Source organism: Macrobrachium nipponense, chromosome 48, assembly GCF_015104395.2.
Source record: "Macrobrachium nipponense isolate FS-2020 chromosome 48, ASM1510439v2, whole genome shotgun sequence".
NCBI classification, from domain to species: Eukaryota; Metazoa; Arthropoda; class Malacostraca; order Decapoda; family Palaemonidae; genus Macrobrachium; species Macrobrachium nipponense.
In genome coordinates, this window is record NC_087223.1 from 23,334,544 (window position 1) to 23,359,134 (window position 24,591).

The 24,591-nt window shown below is 38.8% G+C and overlaps 1 protein-coding gene and 1 long non-coding RNA gene across 2 annotated transcripts in view; both read left to right on the plus strand.

Moving 5' to 3' along the window:
• LOC135205128 (uncharacterized) overlaps positions 1 to 7,657 on the plus strand; it is an 83,708-nt gene extending 76,051 nt beyond the window's left edge. The window contains exons 3-4 of the long non-coding RNA XR_010312491.1: positions 3,760 to 3,858; positions 7,626 to 7,657. This is a non-coding gene — a long non-coding RNA (uncharacterized LOC135205128). The remainder of the gene's footprint in view (positions 1 to 3,759; positions 3,859 to 7,625) is intronic.
• Positions 7,658 to 17,328: 9,671 nt separating this feature from the next.
• Positions 17,329 to 24,591, plus strand: part of LOC135205130 (insulin-like growth factor 2 mRNA-binding protein 1) — a 355,998-nt gene continuing 348,735 nt past the window's right edge. Inside the window, exon 1 of the mRNA XM_064235490.1 lies at positions 17,329 to 17,558. Within this exon, the coding sequence (XP_064091560.1) occupies positions 17,522 to 17,558 (37 nt within the window). The 5' untranslated portion in view covers positions 17,329 to 17,521. The remainder of the gene's footprint in view (positions 17,559 to 24,591) is intronic.

Consider the following 24,591-nt stretch of genomic DNA (forward strand, 5'->3'; position numbering starts at 1 on the left):
TTCTTCTTCTTCCAGGGAGTTCCGAAAGCCTTCTTCGTTTTCTTTTACATCTTCCAAGGCGTTCTGGAAGTCCTCCATGTTCTCTTCTTCTTCCAGGGAGATTCCAAAAGCCTTCTTCTTTTCCTTCTACTTCTTCCAGGCCGTTCTGGAAGTCCTCCATGTTCTCTTCTTCCAGGAGGTCCCAAAAACCTTTTTCTTCCACTTCTTCCAAGGCGTGCTGGAAGTCCTCCGTGTTCTCTTCTTCCAGGAGGTCCAAAAACTTCTTCTTTTTCTTCTACTTCTTCCAAGGCGTGCTGGAAGTCCTCCATGTTCTCTTCCTCCAGGAGGTCCCAAAAACCTTTTTCTTCTACTTCTTCCAAGCCGTGCTGGAAGTCCTCCGTGTTCTCTTCTTTCAGGAGGTCCCAAAAACCTTCTTCTTTTTCTTCTACTTCTTCCAAGGCATGCTGGAAGTCCTCCATGTTTTCTTCTTCTTCCAGGGAGATTCCAACCAAAAGCCTTCTTCCTTTTCCTTCTACTTCTTCCAGGCTCCTGGAGGTCCTCCATGTTCCTTCTTCCGGAAGTCCCAAAAAAACCTTTTTTTCTTCTACTTCTTCCAAGGGTGCTGGAAGGTCCTTCCGTGTTCTCTTCTTCCAGGAGGTCCCAAAAACCTTCTTCTTTTTCTCTACTTCTTCCAAGGCGTGCTGGAAGTCCTCCCGGTTCTCTTTCCTAACAGGAGTCCCAAAAACTTTTTGTTCTACTTCTTCCAAGCCGTGCTGGAAGTCCTCCTTGTTCTTTTCTTCTCAAAGGAAGTCCCAAAACCTTCTCTCTTCCTACTTCTTCCGGAGCCGTGCCTGGAAGTCCTCCAAAATGTTCCTTCTTTCTTTTTCGGGTTCCCCAAAAACTTTTTTTGTCTTATCTTCTTCCAAGGCGTGCTGGAAGTCCTCCATGTTTTCTTCTTCCAGGAGGTCCCAAAAACCTTCTTCTTTTTCTTCTACTTCTTCCAGGGCGGTCTGGAATCCTCCATGTTCTCTTCTTCTTCATGGAGTTCCGAAAGCCTTCTTCTTTTTTCTTCTATTTCTTCCAGGGCGTTCTGGAAGTCCTCCATGTTCTCTTCTTCCAGGAGGTTCCAAAAACCTTCTTCTTTTTCCTCTACTTCTTCCAGGGCGTTCTGGAAGTCTCCCATGCCGCCCTCTTCTTCCAGGGAGCTGTGAAAATATTCCACTTATTCTGTTTCTTCTTCTTCCAGGGATTTTCAGAAATTCCCTTCTTAATGTTTCCCCTTCATCTGCTTCCAGAGAGCATCCAGAGAGGGCATACTTCTTATTTTCCAGTTCCGTTGACATAAAACCACACTGAGGGCAGCTATTGTTTCAGTAGCTCGTAGGGAACTTTATTAATGAACAAGACGGTTTCCATGGCGACAAGTCATCAACTCTATACAGTGATGCTTACTGTTATCTCCAGAGGGGATTATCTAAACCCATTCAACCATTCTCAGGCAATTTTGTTCAGGCACCCGGTCATGAATGAATATATTTACTCCTCCCAGTGTTATAGTGATAAATAAAGTATAGATGTATTTACTTTAGATCGGTGAATGTCTCTGTGATTTCTTGCAGTTGTGGTAGATGATGTCCTTGAGTTAGTTTATTTATTTATTTTTTTTATTTTTTTTAATTCTTATTGAGAGAATGGCTGACGACGGAAGCGTCTGTTAAGATGACAGACGTGAATTGGACAGCTTTCTGTCACGTGAGACGTACGCCAAATTTTGTATATGTATATCCCGTGCACCCTTCACATTCTTGTAACATCGTAGGTCTCTCTCTCTCTCTCTCTCTCTCTCTCTCTCTCAGTCTCTCCTCTCTCTCTCTCTCTCTCTCTCTCTCTCTCTCAAATCGTCGTTTCTACAACTTAATTCGGCTTTAAAATCTCACTCTCTCTCTCTCTCTCTCTCAAATCGTCGTTTTCTATACATTATTCGGCTTTTGAACTCTCTCTCTCTTTCTCAATACATCTCTCTCTCGTCTCTTCTCTCTCTCTCTCCTCTCTCTCTCAAATCGGTAGTTTCTCAATTAATTCGGCTTTTGAATATCTCTCTCTCTCTCATCTCATCTCGCTCTCTCTCTCTCTCAAATTCCTCTCCTCTCTCTATCATAAATTCGTCTAGCTACACTTAATTCGGCTCTCTCTCTCTCTCTCTCTCTCTCTCTCTCTCTACTCTCTCTCCTCGTCGTTCTCTCTCTCTCTCTCTCAATCTCATCAAATCCTCTTTTCTACACCTTAATTCCGGCTCTCTCTCTCGCTCTCTCTCTCTCTCCTCTTCTCTCTCTTTTTCTCTCTCTCTATCGTCCTCCTCAAATCGTCGTTTCTATACATTAATTCGGTTCTAAAACTCTCTCTCTCTCCTCTCTCTCTCTCTCTCTCTCTCTCTCTCTCTCGTCTCTCAAATCGTCGTTTCTATACATTAATTCGACTTTTACAATCTCTCTCTCTCTCTCTCTCTCTCTCAACACCCGTATTCTTGCAATACGTGGATGACCTCTACACGGTTTCGAAATCTGTCGCCCGCCGACGAACCTCTCGTGAACTCTTATATATATGATGACGACCTCTTACGACCTACTTTGACCCTTTCTCGGGATCTCTCACGCGACCTCTTACAAAGGCATACCGTTTTTTTGAGAGCGTCTTGGCTCATGCAAATGAGGCATCCAGGTTCTCGCGGGGCGGGGGCGGGGGCGGGGGAAGATATGCCCCTAAACGTTGGTCCTTGAGTCGAGAGGTTACCCCCAAAAAATAGATAAATAAAAAAAATCAAACGGTGACCCTTCAAGGCAATGACGAACTGTGATGAGAGAGAAGAGAGAGAGAGAGAGAGAGAGAGAGAGAGAGAGAGAGAGAGAGAGAGATTTAAAAGCCGAATTAAGGTGTGGAAACGACATGTATACGTACGTACGTATGTATGTCTATGTATGTGTTCATAACAGTCTACCATGATGTTTCCTAAACCCCTCGTAACTAATAATGCATCCGTTTAAGGTCGATAACTTACGTAAGTTATCGACCTTAAACGAATCACAATGGGACACCAAAGCCAGCGCCATGAGATATGAACACAGCCGAACGATTAAGCTACGAAATCACTCGGTAGATTCTCTTGTTTGTCGACCTTCGTGAGTTGTGTTCGTTTATTGATCCGGTTTTCGGCCGCGAGTGAAATCACTGGAAATCTGTTTGTCATTCTACTGCAGTGACCTTTCACCCCCTGTGATGACCAGGTCGCTGGCTTTACTTGGCTTGTTGGATAGCGTTATTATTGTTGACAATTAAAATCCACAGTAGTGTTATAAATATATTTTTGTACAATGTTAAAAATGTACTAAGAGAGACTTTCAGATACTGCTCCATATCCCTCTTGTCAATATTATAGCCTCTTTACGGAGGTGCCTTAATTCATTATTATTATTATTATTATTATTATTATTATTATTATTATTATTATTATTATTATTATTATTGTTGTTGTTGTTTGTTGCTGAAAAAATACTGGTAATAGCATAAGTCTTGAAATGGCGAAACAAATCCACAGTTGTATGTACATATTATTTACAGATAAATCTGTACAGAAAGCTTTGATTATTATTATTATTGAAAAAATACTGGCAGCAACATCCACAGTTGTGATACTAAATATTATTTACAGTTGAATCTGTACAGTTTCCCATTAGATGCAAAGGTTTCCACAAGGCTAACTAACATGTTCTTGTCTCTTTCCAGCTGAGGGCTTCTTCTGCTACAGTCACATTCCAGGGACAGAAGGAACAAGTTGGGTGTTCTGTCCATCGACGTCATGTTACACCGTCGGGGCTTCTGTTTGTGAGTCACAAAAATTGGTTTTGTCGTTCGTTACGTGTTGCTAACGTTATAGTGAGTGTTACTCCGTTCCCTGTGTTCAGGAAGATCATATACAAGGTGTCCCCGAGTTACGGCGTCCCCGACTTATGGCGTTCCGATCTTACGGCGCTGTTTCAGATACATTTATCAAGGAATGGGTGACTGGTTAGGCCCCTAAAAATCTACTTTAGGCGCCTCCGGAACGGAACACCCGCCGTAAGTCGGGGACTACCTGTACGCTCTTCAGAAAACATGAGATTGTTTCAGTGATGGTGTCTCAACATCAGAAGCAGTTGCACTATTCCAGGTAGTGTTAGTAGTGAATAGCAAAGATAAATAAGGCACTTGCTTGAAAGTCAATTCTATGAGACATCGTGACACCTCAAGCACAGGTCCCATGAACCATTTCATGGGCCCGCCACATTTTGGGAAGCTTTGAGTGGACGGTTGTCTGTACTGAATGAGAATAAAGATCAGAAGAGAGGAGAGACGGGAATGGGAGGAATACAGATGGGAACGAATAGAAGATGAAAGATGAGGAATAAGAGAATTTATTCATTATATTTTTTTATAGGATCTGTTATTAATGACCAAGTTGGCTTCAGTGAAAACTCTCTCTCTCTCTCTCTCTCTCTCTCTCTCTCTCTCTCTCTCTCTCTCTCTCTTACTATTAATGAGTTGCTGATACTACAGAGTTAGAAGTCTGGATCAGTATATTAAGATGGAAACTTTGGGGGTACTCTCTCTCTCTCTCTCTCTCTCTCTCTCTCTCTCTCTCTCTCTCTCTCTCCGGGTGAGAGAGGGAGAGAGAGATCGCATCCATAAGCAACCATTATCTAGGCAGAATCACCTCCTCTTCATCGGATTCTATCATCGTGGCGCTCAGCACTCTCCTCTTAATATTCAGCTCAAGAATTGAGGAGTTTCTTGGTGAATTTAACCAAACGTGTGAGACGTGATAGCGGTGCCAAGAAAGCTCTCTCTCTCTCTCTCTCTCTCTCTCTCTCTCTCTCTCTCTCTCTCTCTCTCTCTCTCTCTCTCTCTGTCAAGTTTTATGTGCCTCTTTCTCTCAGGCCTCCGAGGAACCTTAAAACGCTCCGAGTTTCGTTCCGTGAGGAAGTTTTATATCTTTTTGTGAAACTATTTCAGGACGAATGAAGTTGTTTAGGTCTCGTCCAGCTGGATGGGTTTCCATTTCGAATGTGGTAACAATTATTATAGAAGCAATAAAGGTGACTACAGTAACTGGATGCATCAAAGGGTCGACTTTTAATATGTATATTATGACGACGTGGCACGATGCTAAGCCGAGACTTGACTGCAGTGGATTCACAGCCACGTCGATTTCCTGTCAAAAAAATGTAAATTACAAATACAATTTTAATTACGTTTGGGAATTGCCATTAGTTAACAGCACATTCAATTACGTTTTATAGTTACAATTGAAATGGATTTAGTATTCACAGACACGTCGATTTCCTGTCAAAAAAATGTAAATTACAAATACAATTTTAATTACGTTTGAATAGCAATTACATTACAATTGTCATTAGTTAACAGCACATTCAATTACGTTTATAGTTACAATTGCAATGGATTCAGTATTTACAGCCACGTCGATTCCTGTCAAAAAAATGTAAATTACAAATACAATTTTAATTACGTTTTAGGAATAGCAATTACATTACAATTGTCATTAGTTAACAGCACATTCAATTACGTTTATAGTTACAATCATAATTATAGTTACAATTGCAATGGATTTAGTATTTACAGCCATGTCGATTCCTGTCAAAAAATGTAAATTACAAATACAATTTTAATTATGTTTAGGAATAGCAATTACATTACAATTGTCATTAGGTTAACAGCACCATTCAATTACGTTTATAGTTCAAATCATAATATAGTTACAATTGCAATGGATTTAGTATTTACAGCCATGTCGATTCTGTCAAAATGGTTAAATGACAAATTAACAATTTTAATTTATGTCTAGGAATAGCAATTACAATTACAATTGTCATTAGTTAACAGCACATTCAATTACGTTTATAGTTACAATCATAATTATAGTTACAATTACAATGGATTTAGTATTCACAGCCATGTCGATTCCTGTCAAAAACAGGTAAATTACAAATACAATTTTAATTACGTTTGTGAATAGCAATTACATTACAATTGCCATTAGTTAACAGCACATTCAGTTACAATTATTGTTACAATCACAGTTAAAGAGAGCAAAGGCTGATCTTTGGCACAGGAAATAGTATATTGAGGCGAACAAATCGAGCTGATGAGTTTTCATGATTTATTGACAGAAGATCAGATCCATAACCCTTGCCACTTCAATGATATAATTACAATTAAATTACAAATGACATCATCATCCTGCGATTAATCCAATTACAACGACTATAATTTTATTTTCAATTACCACTACAACGACACGCAGTTCTGTCATTAATGACGTTGCAATTAAATGACAATGACTCCAAGCCTGGTTCGTGTATTGATTCGGGCCTGACTGATGATATGGAAGACACGGCGGTCGGGTCAGGAGGTCAGAATGTGTCAGCAGCGATCAGGGCAGTTTCAGTTTCGACGCCGAGTAACCTGACGGCTGTCTTCAGGTGGGCGTTGTCCAAATCATTAGTGTCACGGGTATGGAATGCCTCACATTCCCATCAAGTTTTGGGGTCCCTGTACGGCTTCAGAAAGGACATACCATACCAGCCTCTGACACTTTCTGGCCTGAGCACTTCTTCCCCCACCGCCCGCCCCCCCCCCAACCCCCAACACCCCCCTCTCTCCACCAGCACTACCTAAATATGGATGTGGACCCCCTTTGCCAATCAGTACAGGAGCAACTCTCGTTGTGACGGTGCTCTGTCGATTATTTATATATATATAATTATATATATATATTATTATAATTAATTAAATAGAATAAATAATATATATATTATATATATAGATTTATAAAATTTTCCAATTTAGATTAAAGGATTATAGGGGGGGGGGAGGATAACATATATAACATATATACTATAAATATTATATAATTATTATATATAAATATCTATATCATATAATAAATCTATAGGATTAATAAATTATTATAATATTATATATATCCTAATAATTATTATATATAGATATAGATATATCTAAAATTATAATATACATATATATTATATATATGTGTGTGTGTGTGTGTGTGTGTGTGTGTGTGTGTGTTTATGAAACATATTATTTAGCTTGTTTTATGTATAATTAAGATACGCATCATTAGGGTACAGCAGAGATTGAAGTGTGTGTGTATATATATATATATATATATATATATATATATATATATATATATATACATATATATATATATACTATATATACAAATATATATATATATATATATATATATAATAGCTATATATATAATATATATATGTCATACTCTTTCATCATACATATTATTTGTACAAATCGCATCTTAAGTAACGCAATTTGTACAAATCGCATCTTAAGTAACGCAATTTGTACAAATCACATCTTAAGTAATGCAATTTGTACAAATCACATCTAGTACGCAATTTTGTACAATCACATCTTATACACAATTTTGTACACTCACATCTTAAGTAACGCAATTTGTACAATTCACGTCTTAAGTAACGCATCTTTATGACAATAATGTTCTCCGGTAATCCGTTACGACCTTCTAACGAGGCACATTCCTTTTGCAGTTGGCGTCGGGGACTCGAAGCGAGGGTGCGCGGACAAAAGCTACCCTGAGACCTGCCAGGAGGCGGAGACCATCATCGCCTCCAGCACCGTCTGCTTCTGCAACTCCATACTCTGCAACTACAACTCCGCCCCAACTCGAACCTGCTTCTTGCCGCTTCTGCTGCTGCCCTACCTCATCCACAAATTCATATAGAAGTAGCTGAAAAGCTGATGTCACTGCTCTAGGTTAATTACAAAACAAAAATGTGAAAAAAAAATACCATAAAGTTTGAAACAAAAAAAAATTGTATGCCCAATCATGAGAACATCAGTGACGCCTGTGCTTCTTCTTTTATTTTTTTATTTTTTTTATTTTTAGGTCGACAGACTGACTTGTTCTATAGTAGTCACGAGGGAGCGTCTCTCCTCTTTTCCGCACGCCTTTTTACGCCGATCCGTTGGTGAAGTCTCCTTCTGTTCTCCCTCATTCGTTCTTAGTCTCCGCTCTCTCCGCCTTGGTCCGTTCCTCTGTTACCAGCTTCCGTTCCTCCTTTTCCCTCGCATCGCCTCACTCTTGTTCTTCTCCTCCTCTCGTCATTTTGTTTCTCCACGTTGGCCGTCACTCGTACTACAGCATCCGTCTCCATAAAACTGATCATGAAGAGTTTATTATTGAGTATTTTTCACTGTTGTTCATTATCACGAGGTATCCTCAGTATCACTCTAGATGATAAAGTTTAAAGTTCAGTGTTCATCATTACTACTACGTGTGTCACTTATATTTGTGTCGTACAAAGATTTTTTGTCGTTCGATGATGTTTGAATCCATTTATCAAAATAAACGATGACCTAAGATGAGATCATCTGCCTGTAAGAAGAAGAAGAAGAAGAAGGAGAAGTTTTTTGTAGTTGCTATACATTGCCCAAAATCATTCCTTTCCTTCGTACCTGCTCAATCATCCAACCTTTCTTTTCGTCTTTCTGCCTTGCGTCAATCGTTGCTCGGTCAGGTTTCCGTTGACCTTCCTCCCTTCCTTTTTTTGAGTTGGTTTTTTGTTACGAGATTCTCTCTGACTTTAGGTGTTTGTCGCTTCAAATCGACGTTTTAACATTTAAGCATTGATACCATGACTTGTACAGGATGTTAGCTTTAAAGTTTTCCTTTGTGCTAGATCTCTGTGCTGCACAGTTCCCATACCTAAGCAAGGGTCATGTATAACCAATATATATGTATATATATGTGCATTTTCACATGGTGCATGAACATGCACACTCATGCCTGCAGGCAGCAGAGCCATAGAATAGCATTTGGAGTGTAAAGTGGCCATTGGACACGAGTTTAAAGGAAGTGATACAGATACCCAGCACTGTTACGTGTTATCCATGCAGGGTTTTTTTTCTTTTTTTTTTTTGAAGAATGATAATATGAACATCTGCCTGTTTGTATGCATGTGTTTTCTTTGTACAAGTGTAAGTGCATTTTATGTATAAATATATAAGACTTGTAAAATCATGACCATTTATTTTATTCCATAAGTCTGTGGTAAGTAGAAGATTTGCGTTCGAAAATGCTTATAGAGTCACCCTCTTTGTTGATCATTCCACGAGTCGTGAGTCAATGTTGCGTTTTATAAACCTTCAGATATGAGTCGAGGGCTACTCTGTCCCCAGCTAGTGAATGGAAGAGTTTTACAAAGGTTTAAATGCTTTCTATTTTTCTGTTGGGTGAGGTGCATCAGCCATTTTTGTACGAAAGGTAGTAGGTGGGTCCCAGAGCATCTCCTGATGGGAGGCTTTCAAAGGGTAAGCAGAAAGAACAGTCAGGAATGAAGTCTGTTGAGATTTTACAAGAGAATGGTATGGTACAGACACCTGCTGGTTTCTTCGTATGTTCTTTAGAGATGGGAGCTAGGTAAGGAAAACTGCGAACTGCTCTCGTTTTGTGTTCCTCAGTAACGTGTCTCCGGGAGATCGACTGGAAAGGCCACGGCGGTAGAAATAGCAAAGTTGATGGAAAAGAATAGCAGGTCGAACACACAAGTGGTTGCAAAGCAAGCTAACATCAATACCTGGTCGAATTAAGATTGTTTTTCTTCTTGTCTGTATCGCTCTCAGAATCAAGGAGCGCGATTGTCTTCTTGAAGACGAAGAAGTCAGCGACGTGATGGAAAGAAACACCACTCAAACAGCAGCAAGGAGACTAAGGTGGCCATCCAGTCTCGACCTCCAAGGAGAGACTGACTGTTCATGAAAGAGAAATGCTGACAGACGAATTGCCTTTAGTGGTTCTATTTAATGTATTGCATGTATATGTCCATATACATATATTATTGCTTGACTTTTCGATATTTATTCAATGGTTGTAAGAGTTATCTGGAAGAGAACCAAAATTCATGTAAGAACAAAGTAAATAAGTTACAAAGAGAATAGCATTTAACATGTGTGAATATATGTAAGTCGTTCAATGTATAAGTTTAAGGAACATTCTCCTATACTTTCCCCAGGCAGCAACGGACAGCGGTTTTTGTATTGCTGGCATACCCTTCAGGCTCATCTTGCACCAAAGTCTAGCTTTCTGTCATTTGTCATGTTATTGATAAAACTGCAAACAAGCAAACAGTTTTTCTAGTTGCCAGGTTATCAGGATGTACCCCACCCTATGTTTTTGCGGTTGGAATTGGAACGGTTAAATTCCAGTTAGTTTCGCTTGTCTTAAAACAACCAAGCGTCACTCGGCTACTGACAGGAACCCAGGAATGCGACCAGCACCCTGTTGGGGTACAGTAACCATCTGACGTCATAGAAAGCCAAGTTCTCAACGTTGACCCAGTGCTCTATGGTGAACTGCTTGCATTGTGGGTAGTTTTCTGTGAGTGTCGAATCTAACTGACGCTTGTGAACTTTCAGGTTATGCATAGAGGAGCCAACTAGATCGATATGGATAGCATGTGCTTTGAATGCTGCACTTTGCAAACAGCAATCTCACTCTTGCATTGTAGCGTAGAGCCAGGCAAATGCTTCCTTAATCCAAAGGAAAACGAGAGGGATCAGCAACAAGTATGTATCGCACTGTGGCAACTACTTGTCATTGCCGCAGCGCGAGTCAAGACGAGAAAGGAACAGCACCTATCTCTCTTCTTCTGATTTTTCCCTATGTTGATATGGCATCCACTTTGATCTAGTTGGAGTCACTTTGTTCCAAAGGGCTGCCTCATGCTCAGTCCACATGCATTCGTTCACCTGTGAAAGACCATTTACCTGTTAGGCAAAATTGAGAATGTCATAATTGGTATTATTTCACTTCAAGATATAAGTTTTGATGTTCATTCGTCAGAGAAAACCACATAAGTCATCAGGTGATCATCGGACTTGTGTGAAGATGAGTAACATGCAATCCCTGAATGTGAATTCATTTGGCAGTTTCTTCTCTCTAATGCCCAAATGATCACTTCTGGGTTAAACATAAACATGCCCTGCAAGGTAATTGCCAGCAAGAGTTTGCAAGTACAGTTTCAGAGTGGATGACTTGAAAACACTGGACTAAATCAGCCCAATATGGGGTAAAGTCATGACCTCATGATACAACCTGACAGGGAGACCACCGTCAAATTCTAGAGAAGTCCTCAGCAATGACAACTGCCCTGTTTCAAATCCTTGTAATATGGGGTTGATGTTTTCCACTTCGCGGGATGTTCAGTATCCAGTTGTTTTCTGGTGCCTTCCAAGTGATGGGATTTTATCTGAGAAGAGTTGTCATTTGAATTTCTCAGCGACTCCTTAATGATACTGATCGGATAGATTGTTCTTCTAAAATTATCGCTTGTTTATTCACAGAAGTTCACACAAATTCACGTATGTGACTGACCATACTTTGATGCTAAATGATAATGGCAGAACTCTCAAAAATGATCAAGTTCTGTTCATGATGGTACCAATTGGTTATCTAATTCTCATCTTCTGTAGACACAGAGACTCTTATGACAGAGCTGTGTGGGGTCTGGATGGAATCTGATGCTAGGCTGCTCTTTTATAGTCGTTCAGAACTGGGCCAGTATTTCTCTTCTGACTTCTCAGTCATTAATATTACTGGCACGTCAAAATTCACATCATCTTTCCTTTTTTCTGGGATTTCCTGTCATAATCCCTATTTATTTAGTGTTTATGATATTTGCCTAATGTCATTTTAACTGTCAATGATGTTCAGTAGACCATATTAAAGAGCCGTAGAAGTGCTTTAGAGTAAATGACAATTACCCGTTACAATAGTCATCGTGTTGCTTGGCCAATCATTGCTTTAAGTAAAGCCGAAACGGTCTCGCTCTGAGGGACTCTTTCTTGCACGTGGATGCAGATGTAACGATTTTTATGGGGTTTCGAAAGTAAAATAAAAAATGAACATCGCAATTTTGATCCTTTTTTTTCCTGATCATGAGGACACATTAAGGTTCATCATTGCTCAGAACCAAAGATTTTTCTGTTTTTCAGACCATCTGCACCAGAGAAAGAGACTGGGTCACTCAGACCATGATCATGGCATGTTATAGATGTTCATGTAGAATAGGGATTGAAGAAGAGTTAATTTTAAGGTCTATAAGTTAAGGATATTTAATTCTGTATTCCATTTCCATTTCATGTTTCAATAATCCGCTTCGAAGATCATCTGTTTGTCGAATAACTGACAAAAATAGTAGGAAGACGACAAGGTATCTAAGGTAATTATGAGTCTCGTGTGGCGTTTCTTTCATAGCCCGTCTTATCATCTCTTATAGAGTCAAAGCTATGGCCACACATCTCATGAAGCAGTTGTAGCATAAACTACTTTACAACCCTTTATATAAAGATATATCTATTGGAATGGGAAGAACCTGATTACCTGCTCAGGTTTGACAGCCCGTTCTTATTTTTTTTTCTTGAAGAGGTGATGTCTTCAAATTTGCCTCTACTTGAATGACTTGTTTGAAGTAAATGTTGCATTGATATTGCATTACTGTTTATTGCTTTTGTAGATTGCTTTGCAATTCGTCTTGGAAGTTCAACGCAGAGGTGGAGTGTCACTTTCACACCTCGTGGGGCGTTGCGACCGTTCCCGGAGCCAGCGCCCTCCATCTTGTTGGAGCAGGGTGATGTAGGAGTCTTGGAAATGCCATGAAAGAGGCCTCTTCGGCCTCTGGAGGAGCCTTGTTTCCTTCCAAGATACAGACATCTTAGTAAACAAAGGAATGGTGGCATAGTCATTCTGTCTATTTGGAACTTTGGCATTGGCATAATTGTCAGTGCTTAAGTATCATTCAGGAAAGGGTCGAAATGTTAAGGTCCTAGAAATTAGATTTGAACCGATGAAGTAAACTCTAGGTTTTTGGGAAGCTGTAATGAAGCCAGTGACAGGCCTATCCAAGTTTGTGGCTATGGTTTGAACTTCAAGTAGTATATTTTCTTGTATGACTGTACCATCTTCCTTCAGAGTGTGGATAAGAAACGGAACTTCGGCTGCTGGTATTGGATTGAAGTAGTACGTATTCTTTTGACTTAACTTGGAAGTGAACACGGAAGGCATTTGTGAGTGAAGCTTTTTAGGTGTATGAAAAAGTAGTGAAGAATTGAGTATTTCTTGGAGATCTCTGTATCAGAGGGTGTGAAGGTTAGAAGTAAGTTCAATCAGTTCAGGATTCGTGTACCAGGATGTATCTTTTGTATGTCTCCATTTTTGTTGGCCACTCCATTATATGTTCTGTTCTTCAGCTCAGTAATTGCCTCATTTTCCTTTTAGAAGTTTTACAAACTAGAGCCTGTAGCCCTTATCAAAATGAAATGATGATGCAATGACAAAGCAGTTATATTTGGTGACTCGTGAGGGTGACACACATAAGCATTTTTGGACGCTGTTCTTTATGGTAATTCTCGACCCATCACAACATGCGTTGGTGAGCAATCAAGCTTCTATACGATAGAGTAATAAGTGAATATCACAATATGTCTGTAGAAATCTGTGTTCATGACGAATTAACCACTCAAGGTGTGCAATAATTGTCAGTGTTTATTTTACTTTTTCATTGAGCATTCCATGAGATATTGACAAAAATGTGTAAATTACTTCCACCAATGTTAGGAACAAAAAATGACCCTCCCATCAGATAACAAGAGTAAAAAATTGTATCCTTGGACACAGAGGTGAACAAATGTTTAACGTGGGACATGCTGCATTGCTGTAAACAGATGTTCATCCTAGGCGGATACCCTCAAGTCAAACTCATATGTATTCTATGGCAGTTCAAGCAGTCCTGTTAGGATAAGAGTTATATGTTGAAGTAACATCTTCAATTCCCACAGCGAGATGACCCCACTCAGACGCTCGCAAGTGACTAGTTGAAACGTGTTTGACTATGGGCGACCCCGCCAGGATAAACAGGGTGTTGGAGCAGTGCTTGCATGCTGTGCGCTGTCAAAATTAAACAGGTGTCCATCTGTGTGTGATATCTGAGATCTACTCAAGGATATTTTCTCCGCTTGTTTGGGGGATCACAGCACATGCGTTTCATCCGGTTGCAAGAGACCAATTATTGCATATAGTAATACAGAGTCTTCATTATTAGGTGTATGTACAAGTAGTAGTTCTTCACAGTTAGACAATACTTGTATCTCATTTACTTGTAGCAGCAGTCAGGCGGCTTGTTTTCATCCCTTCCAGTGGTTGGTTGCTTGCTGTGTGCAGGGGCAGGGAAAACCGACTTCAGGGCCTTCTAGAGACCTCTTCTCACCACTTAACTTTCTGCCTGATCACAGTAACGGTTTTCCGTCAGTCCAGAATGAATGTACTTTTTATGTTCTTTTTACTTTAGAGCATCTATTCAAAACTGAGGAACCTTAACCAGATGAAGTACAGTTGTAAACAAAAAGTATCATTTGATAGGTTTGCTGTAAGGTACCACCATTTAGCCGAGCTACTCCTGCTGTGATCATTTTTCATTTGTCCGTATCCACAATGCTGGTAAAGGTGTCTTGGCTCATCCATGAGCTGAATGCATTTAAAGGTGTTTTTAAAAAAGACAGAAAAGGGGCCACTGGAAAATCAGAAATTGTTAGTGTTGCACCTTTAAAGCTTGAGGCTTTTGGCGAGCCGAGTTCACCCCATCTTACGGGAGTCAGATCTTAAATCCACTCGAGTTTGAACGGTGTAAACTGCTGCAGGAGATATTTGAAAAACCAAGGAAGCGAAGCTTTACTGTGTGGTATTACCCTCCCTGAATTATCAGATGAAAGTAGATTTCATATTGATTTACTCAATCCAATGTGTCGTAGGGTGAAAATTTAACAGTGGTCACCAACTTTGCACATGTGACTGGAATGCTCGCAGTGTCTTCTAACCAACTTTTTCACAGAACTAAAAGGTCAGCAGTGCCACTTTCCTTCAATCAAAATTGTACAGATTCCCAGAACTTTCAAGGACTTGGTCACCACGACCTCAGAATCAAAACGCACCGGGGCGCCTGACTGGTTCCCCTTTTGACCTGACCTGTGACGCGGCAAGCAACCAATGACACTGAGCGTTTTGGCTTTTTATCCACTGGATGTCGGTAGTCAATACGTTACTTAAGTGAACAGAAAATAACCAAGAAGTAGAAGTACGCTGAAGGTGTAAGACGTCAAAAAAAAAATATTTTAAAAAATTAAAAAAAATGTCACGTAGCCATAGACGTAAGATAGCTTGATATACAGAAGAGAGGTAAATGATTCAGGTAGTGATAAGTAGATAGATGTTGCCATTTCTTGAGTTCCTTTTTTTTTTTAATTTTTTCTCTCAGTCGACACATTCCATACCAGAACACGACATGAATGAACCACGTAACACCAATGGACTATTCTTATTTATTCTTACATATGAGTTCCGCGTGATTTGGATATAGTGCTCAAAAAAAATATATATATATATTAAAAACAGCCTCTTCACAAACAAAGTATATATATAAATATAGATAGAATAGCGACAACACGTATATATATATATATATAAAAGAATGGTATATGGTTGAATTATAAATATATTATAAATATGAATGTAGAGTTTCATTAGTGAAGTCTTTACGTAGGGATTTTGTATTCTCTTTATCCGCTATATCAATAATATTAACAATTATGATGATAATCGTGCTTCGTAGCCCATGCTGCCGTTACCAAGGATTTATAATACAATAGCCTAGTTTTTTTATGTCACGCTTTATTGGGGATTGTTGTACCCCGTCTGGGAATAAAAAATTCAGTGAATATAAAAATATGTAATTATGGTGCAAGATGTCAATAAAGTGTTATGTAAACAGTGTTTTTGTCAATACCTTTCTGGGTCAAATGCATAATTGCTGGATTATGTATCGCATCCCCCCTAAAAAACTTTTTCAGATATTTGTTTCACCTAAGATTCTTTGACAGGTAAGCTTAGAGGTTATCAACCAGGGACCCAACCACTATACTCTGTTTTTTTCCATCTATCCATCCAGCTGTGGTGTTTGCGCATGGTAACACTGCGTCCCGGGCTTTAAATAATATCTTATTTCGAATATTAACGGTGTAATTCGCAAACAGTAAATTATTAAAACACTTTTCAGTTGTAAATGTACACCCAGATATCCTCTTATTTACCTAAAACTTACACATAGCGTAACTTTAAAGCCCGGGACGCAATGTTACCATGCAAAAACACCACAGGTGGATGTCATTATTAAGGAACTGTAGTCAGACTTATAGTCTGGTTTGACAGCTCAACCGAGTTGGCCCCCGGGGTTTTCCTTAACCTTTTGATGACGCCAGACCCGCCCCCCCAAAAAAGTAAATTGCCCACTTAAATCCTATTTGTTGACAATATAACTGAATATACTTTAATACATACTTTAGGAATGGAACATACAAGAAAATCAAAAGTATTTATAGTTTAATGCAGTTATTTATTTACAAAATGTACCAATGTATATTTTGACACATTAAAATCATATACAAATATCCAGAGATGAAGTCCAATACCCCCAGCATGTTGTTCTCATACCCCTAATGGGTATGATACCCCCTTTGGGTTTGGTGGACGCACTGCCTACAGTATGTTTAGTACCATAGCTAAATATAGACAGTTCATAGCACTGATTCGGGTTCATTTTTATATAGCAAATGATTTTCATCGTGATTTATTGTGGTGTCTTGATTAGACAGTATTGAGATATGTAATTATTGCTCTTTTTGGTGTTAGTAGATGTGAATTTCGTAGTGTATCTCAAGACAATAATATTACAGTTCTGCGGCACTGATTTGCGTGATTTTCATTTATTTATTCATTTATTTATGTCACATTTACGTGATACTTTTCTATATTTATCCTGAGTCAATCACAAAAAAAAAGAATGTAATTCATAATATACAGGGTGTCCATAGTGTCCATAAAGTCCCCGTACCGTTCTGAGCAATAAATAATTGCAATGGTACTGGGACTTTATGGACACCCTGCACATATTTGTTTTTCCCGCTAAATTTCCGTTCGGTAGCTAACGACGATACTATTGAAACGTTCTGTGGTGGAAAAAAAGTTATTATCAATCGTATGTCAATTTTCACCTGTTCCTCGGTTTTATTATTGTTATATTGTTATTGTTAAGGCTGTTATTATTGTTACTGTTATTGCTGTTATTATTGTTGTTGTTGTTTTTATTCCATATGGCCAATTGTGAACAGGACCTTTGACCAACTTCAGTCATCCTTGGGAGGCGGGGTATGTGATTCTAGTCTGTAATTGTCTTCCCCGTTATTTTTGCTCAAATTCGCGCCGTTATTCTTTATTCGTCGTTATCTGTTATTGCGAATGTGCAGTGATTACATTGATCGTTTACATTAGCCGAAATCGTGTTTCCGTGAACCAGTTGGACCTTAAAATAAGCTTTTTATGATTTGGCCCAATGGACATGGCAGATCGACTGAAGGTAAGAAATTGTTCGTAAACTTGCTCATAACAGACGTGGGGTTTTGTGGGGGGGGGGGAAAGGGGGGGGGGGGGGGGAATCCGGGGGGTCCTTGGACCCCTACCCTTTTACTCATCATGGTAGCTAAGCCGTCCCCGCCCCCTTTTTTTGTCGATCTTTATTATACAGGGTGTCCATAAAGTCCCAGTACCGTTGCGATTATTTATTAACCAGAATGGTACTGGGACTTTATGGACACTGTGTTTGAGATTTGAGACGGTTATGTTGCCTGAAATTGTTCGTAACTTGCTTGTAACAACACGGGGGGGGGGGGGGGGGGCTCTTGGGGGGCACCACCGGGTGGGAGTACTTGACCCCATGTCCATTACATTCCATGAAAGCTAATAATAAGGCGAGGCTTTTTTTTTTTTTTTTCTTTTTTTTTTTTTTTTTTTTAAATACCTAGACTATCTGTCATGTCAACCTTTCAAAATTTCCTCTATTTTATATCTTATATATAGTGTTATGTTTAGCATATAAAAATATGGCAAATTTCTTTTTATTTTAGAGAACCCTTCTGTCCTTCCCACCCCTCCACTTGAGGCCCTGCCCTGCTGAAGGTCTGACCACGCCTAAGGTCATCTGCCTAGTTTAACATCGATCCCAGTCCTACCTATAGATAGCCTGTGTTAATTATATATATTATATTTATATACTATATATATTTATATACTATATATATATATATATATTAAAGAATTTAAGGTCATTAAATAGCCTATTATACTACATATATATTAAAGGTAATTAAATAGCCTATACTATTTATTATTTAAGGTTAAGTAGCCTATATATATTATCTAAGGTCAATAAATAACCTATTTATATTTTTTAAGTTCATTGAATAGCCTAGTATATACTATACATTATTTAAGGTCGTTAAATAGCCTATATACTATATTTTAAGGTCGTTAAATAGCCTATATATTATTTAATGTCATTAAATAGCCAATATACCATATATTAATTAAAGTCATTAAATAGCCTATATATATTACCGTATTTAAGGTCATTAAATAGCATATGATCTTAGGCCGGGTCACCTCACAGGCCTGAGAGTTTTTTATTCGAACATCAGTATGAAATACCTAATGGCCACATGGCGACCACCTCTACCACAGTGCAACCACCTTCCTGAAATTCTGAAATTATGTCATTAATTTCAGACTTAGGAGGCAAAAAAGTACTTCGAGAAGGTGGTTACGCTACGGTAAAGGCCAGGTGGCCATTTGGTATTTTACCGTAAAACATGGAAATCTCATTTTCAGAAACTAAGGGAATGCGTTTTCTCTCTCTCTCTCAAAACATAAACAGCAAAAGGAGGCCAGTCAGTGGTAAGCCCAAGTGGACAGTCTCTCTGCCTAAGATCATCTGCCTATTTTAACATCGATCCCAGTCCTACAGATAGCCTATATACAGGCTGTCCCCGTGTTACGATGAGAGTTCCGTTCTTGAGACGCGTCGTAAGCCGGAACATCATCAAAAACCCTAAGAAAACCTTACTTTTAGTGCTTGGGGTGCAATGAAAACTATGTAACTGCATTCTTCTTGCATTTTACATAAAAAAAAAAAACTTCAAATATTGATTATTTTGCATTTTTGGTGTCATATTTTATCTGCCAGATCAGCGTTGTAGGCGTTGTAACCCTGGAAATAATTTCTGATGAATATAATTGAAAAGCACCTTAACCTCGGAACGTCGTAAGCCAAACCCTTCGTAACCCGGGGACTGCCTGTATATTATTCTAGGTCATTAAATAGCCTATGATCTTGGGCCGGGTCACCTCATGGGTCTGAGTTTTTTTTTTTTATTCAAACAGTAGGGTTAACAAACAAAGTACCTACAGCTGGGGCTTGACCGATTTATCATAGGTTTTAGAATATATCATTCATTAAAAGTTCTTTTGTGTGTTGAACCAGTCTGTTACAACGGTCTTTATGACAAATAGCTGTTAAAAAGCACAAAATATCCAAAAGTGTTGGATTGTATGTAATGTCAGCACAGGTATATAATGAATGCTGTACATTTAGTACAAGTGTGACAGGCAAAGGAAGGCACAGAGACTAGATTACTATTAGTAATGTTGAACTGTAGAACATACATCAGTGTGCAGTATAGTACATACTATTTACAGTTCGTATGTCATTAGACAATTGTGTATGCTGTACTTAATGAATAATTTACCCTGGAAAATTTATTGGAAAACGACATTTAGCACAGAAAGGCTGCATACATTACAGTACCCCAGGTGAGTAGTTTTAACAGTTAGCAATTTTGACATCTCATTGTGAGGTCATATACTACTGTGGTGTGTTAGGTCAGAAAACCATACTGTGGACTGCCTCTGAAAGTGTAGTTTATGCTTGCGAATAGGACAATTTAGCATAGGTCTGCGGTAACTAAGAGCAGATCAGGCCTCTGTATGCTGCCGTGTATTATTATTATTTTTTTTTTTTATGGTCGTGTATGATTAGACCTACCAAGTAATTTATACAATTTCAATAATTTGTTTTTTCCTACAGGAATACAAACCATCACCTTGTATGTAGGAGTATTGCATAACATAAACATGATTTGCGCATTAAAACTACATGACCAGGTAAACTACATAACCAGGTAGTTAACTAGTGGAATCTCCACTCATCGGCTGTCATCAGGCACTTTTTCTTTAGCAATAGTTAAATTGTTCCGATATTTTTGGCACCTTCCTCTTGGACTACCCCGTCTCTCTCTCTCTTTAGTGTGTGCTTGTTCTCCACTGGTTTGCAAAGGAGTTTTGTCCATGAGGAGATACCCTGGCGGTACTCCTCTGATGATACTTCTTGCCTCAACACTTATGCCATAGCCTAGGAGACGAAGACCTGTCAGGTGCAGATGCACAACCGTGTATTTTGTGGTAGTCCATGGGTGTGCTATAAACTTTGGCTAAGTGGTAATATATTTTGCTTCCTGAAGTTAGGATAGTTATGTTTTTTAATGCTTGACACATCACTGGTAGCCTGTTGGTCTTCACATATTAGCTTCTCATTTATTTGGTTGATTTATAAATGTACATATTTTGATTTTATGTTTTTTGCTTTATGTTTCAATATACATTTATTGCATTTTCTAGCTCTAAACAATAAAGTGCGTGGAGATGTCAGGTTTGCTCTCCGAGTTCAACTTGTAAAACATGTAACAATATGTTCACCTTGCAATGGGCTTTTTTTGATTCAAAGAGGCTGTATCAACAGTCAAAACTTTTGAGGAAGGGAGAGCTCCTTATGCAGTGAAGTACTATTCTGTGCCATCTATTAATTCTTGGAAACTTAAACCAATTGAGGAAAACATCTAAAGTATTCTCAAGTCAGTAAGAAAATGCAGCAAAACCTTGTGAGTCACTTGATATACTTCCAGAGGATGTATTGAATGACTGATCGTAGCTTTTACCATGTTGACATCAGGTTTCTTTTCCATGATAAGGTACCAGTAAGGGAACTGCGGTTCATGTTTCTTCCGTAATACACCACTTGTCATCTGTTGCCAAAGTCTGTTAATGCTGATGTGTTGCTTTTGAATGAGACCTCTCTTCTGACAACTGCATAGGCTGCTTGTTTCATGATCTTGCAACAGTGCCATATGGCTCCTGAAGCACTCCCTCAGATCTAGATGCTTGGCCTTCACATTCATCCATTGCAGCACACACTTTTCATGCATTGGAGGTTGCAGGTGCTGTGACTGTGTACCGCTTATCTAATAGTTATGCTCATAAAGCCAATAACTGTAACCCATCTTTCCAAAGTCATGCCTCTGATGCTTGATATACAAAGACGTCTGGAAAATGTCCCTCAGAGGATTCTTCCTGTCATCCTGAGGAGTTGTATGTGTTGCATGACACACTACAAGCAGCTTGTGCTCTTTTTAGTGGCATAGATACTGAGAAGAATGTCTCCATACCGCATGCCTCACATAGTTTGACTACAAGTGCCTCACTTAGGTCTCCTACTCATGGAGCCAAGTCAACTCTTATTATACAGTTCATAGCCTTTGTGTTCAAATCGTCTGGAGACTAGGCACCATGCATCACCATTCAAGCAGATCTGCTGACATGTACCACAGCCCACTCTGTCTGTACTACATGAACTTACCTGCTCATTTTCTGTGATTTGCTAACCTTCTCAGAGTACAAGAATTTCTTTGGGTTGTTGCTTGATTCAGGTCAGGCAGTCAGCTCACCTATGCTGATGAATTAACCTTGGGTAAAGCTCCTCTGCTGGTGGTGGTGTCCTCTCAGGATTTACTTGTGGCTGATCCTCATAGTCTCTTAGAGAAGGCCAGCCTTTGCCAATCATGTAAGGCATTGCCTTTAGCGACAGTGGAGAAAAGACAATGCTTGCATATAATTTTTTAGGACAACAATGAAGAAGTGCTTTTTCATCATGATAAGGACTTTTTATGAAGTTTTAGACTGATTGTCAGAGAAATTACACTGGGAGCTTCAGTTTTCTTTCGTTGCAACAAAATCTGCAGCCAAAATGGTAGGAATTTCTTTAGAGATTCGAGCTCTCTGTCTGCAGCTCTGGATACCATGCTTAACAAAGTAACTTCAAGGTAAGGACAACTCTTCTTAGCTTCCTTTACCTGCATAGTTGTTTTTGTAAAGCTAGAAGCTCTAGTTAGATAGTCTACCTCCTTTCTCCCTTGGTTGCACCTGTATCTAGTGTGGTGCTTGTTTCCAAAGGTGATGTTCACACTAAGAGACAATTCCCCATTGAGTCAAAAGTGTTGACATAGGAAATTGTGACTAGACTAACCATAACAATGCTATCTCTAGGCTATTTGAACATCATACCATAACTTTGCTTAGGCTATAAAATCTTAGTTTTACTGTAAAAAAAAACTAGTGAAATTCAAAGAATTAAGACTTGTCTTTTTATTACAAGTGTACATTCTACATAAAATGTCCAAAAAAATATGGCACTAGCAATATTTGTCATTCAAGAATTTGCCACAGTAGCCCAGTCTATTAAAACTGTCTTTACAACAAATAGCTGTTAAAAGCACAAACATCCAAAAGTATTGTATCATATGTAATGTAAGCACAGGTATACAGTATAATGAATGTTATGCATTCAGGACAAGTGTGACAAGCAAAGGAAGGCACAGAGACCAGATTACTAATAGTAATGTTGAACTGTAGAACATACATCAGTGTGCAGTACAGTACATACTATTTACAGTTAGTATGTCATTAGACAATTGTGTATGCTGTACTAAGTGTATGATTTACCCTAGAAAATTGATTGGAAAACAACATTTAACACCGTAAGGCTACATACATTATAGTACCCCAGGTGAGTAATTTTAACAGTTAGCAATTTTGACATCTCAGTGTAAGATCATATATACTGTGCAGACCCTGTATGTAATGTAATTATCTTGTCTGTTACTTATATACTGTATATGCTAAAGCATAACTGATAAAAGACAGAACTAACGAATAATATTTTTGCATTACCATAGAGTATGTAATATGTCATTTGTCGTCTGTGGTTTAGAAGCACTACCAGCATCACTACTCTTGCTTGTGAGCCATTATTACAGCAAATAATGGTTACGGGAACAAAGGAAGATGTGTTGAATACTTTATCATTCTAGGTGTGAAGTAACCATACACTTTGCATCATAGTAATGCCTGAACTTGCTCAATGGGTAGATGGAGTGTTTATTCTACTTTTGGAGTCTTCCCATTTCATTTTTTGGATGTGGCTGTCAGCTGTGGATAAGTGAAGCCACAGATACTGGAACTGCAAATAAGGGTGACAGCTATACAGAGAATTCTGAAAGTAGATTCCTGCAATGGACCAATTAGAGGTTTGTCTGATATAGCTTATAGCTGTCCCTTTCTTGTTTTTGTGTTCCATGGCTTCTCTTTGGAAGGTGTACAAGTAATAATACTACTGTAGGCATTGTCAAATGTGCTTTGGAAGGCTGCTTTGACCCATTCTGGTTCTTGGTGGTCTCTGCCACAAGCCAATCTTTGCTGTGGTAGTTAGAAGCTGCCAGTTATTTTCAGGACTGATACCTTAAAGGACAGCTATTGGAACCAATTCCATCTCAAAGCTTGCTGTTTTGATTTGCCTGAATGACAGCTGTTTTGAATGATTGGAAAACACTAGGTGTAGTCCTGATTACTGTTTTGTACCAAGTTTATCCATATTTAATCAAAGATGTATAGAAACCTGGCAATATCTCTGCAAGATTTTATTGTAGTATTTACTATAACATCCACCACTTTTCAACATGAGGTCATCAGCTGGTTTATGTGTGGGTTGAAAGTGAGGTATGAGCCAATCAAGATCACAGAGATATTTATTGTGTTGTATAGAGACTCTAACTTGAAATTCAAGTGGAATGGTGTCATATTTATATTTGTTTTATCAGGTATATTGATAACCAGGTCCCAGTTGTATTGGGTGCAGTGATTCCTCCAGGATATGTTGCATCCTATCTCCTGTTCCCATATGATGGTGTTATTTTTATGTTTTATCAGGTACATTGATAAATAGGCCCCATTTTATTGCGTGCAGTGATTCCTCCAGGATTTGTTGCGTGCTATCCTATTACAATATGGATTCAATCCTTATTATGTATGAGTACCATCTTCATGATGAAACCTAGTGATGATCCAGTTATACAGAAGTTGGCCTTCTTGTATGAAAAAGCAGTGTAGGATCAGGCTATAGAGCCAGTTTGAGATTACCCAAATTGAATTAGTGGGAGGTTACAGGTGTATTTCTACTGTAGAATGGAATCAGAAAGAACAGGGAACTAGATAAGAGGTGGTCCTTTGGCCTAGAAGGAAGGTCAGTGAAAGAGGTTAGGTTCCAAATTAGGTTCTAGGTCCTTGGAAAATTGGAAACCAGCTGTTTAAAGGAACAAAACTGTCATGCCTACGTAATCTTGGCATTAATGGCAAGGTGGACCTCTCCTTTCGAAGATGAGATGGTTTAG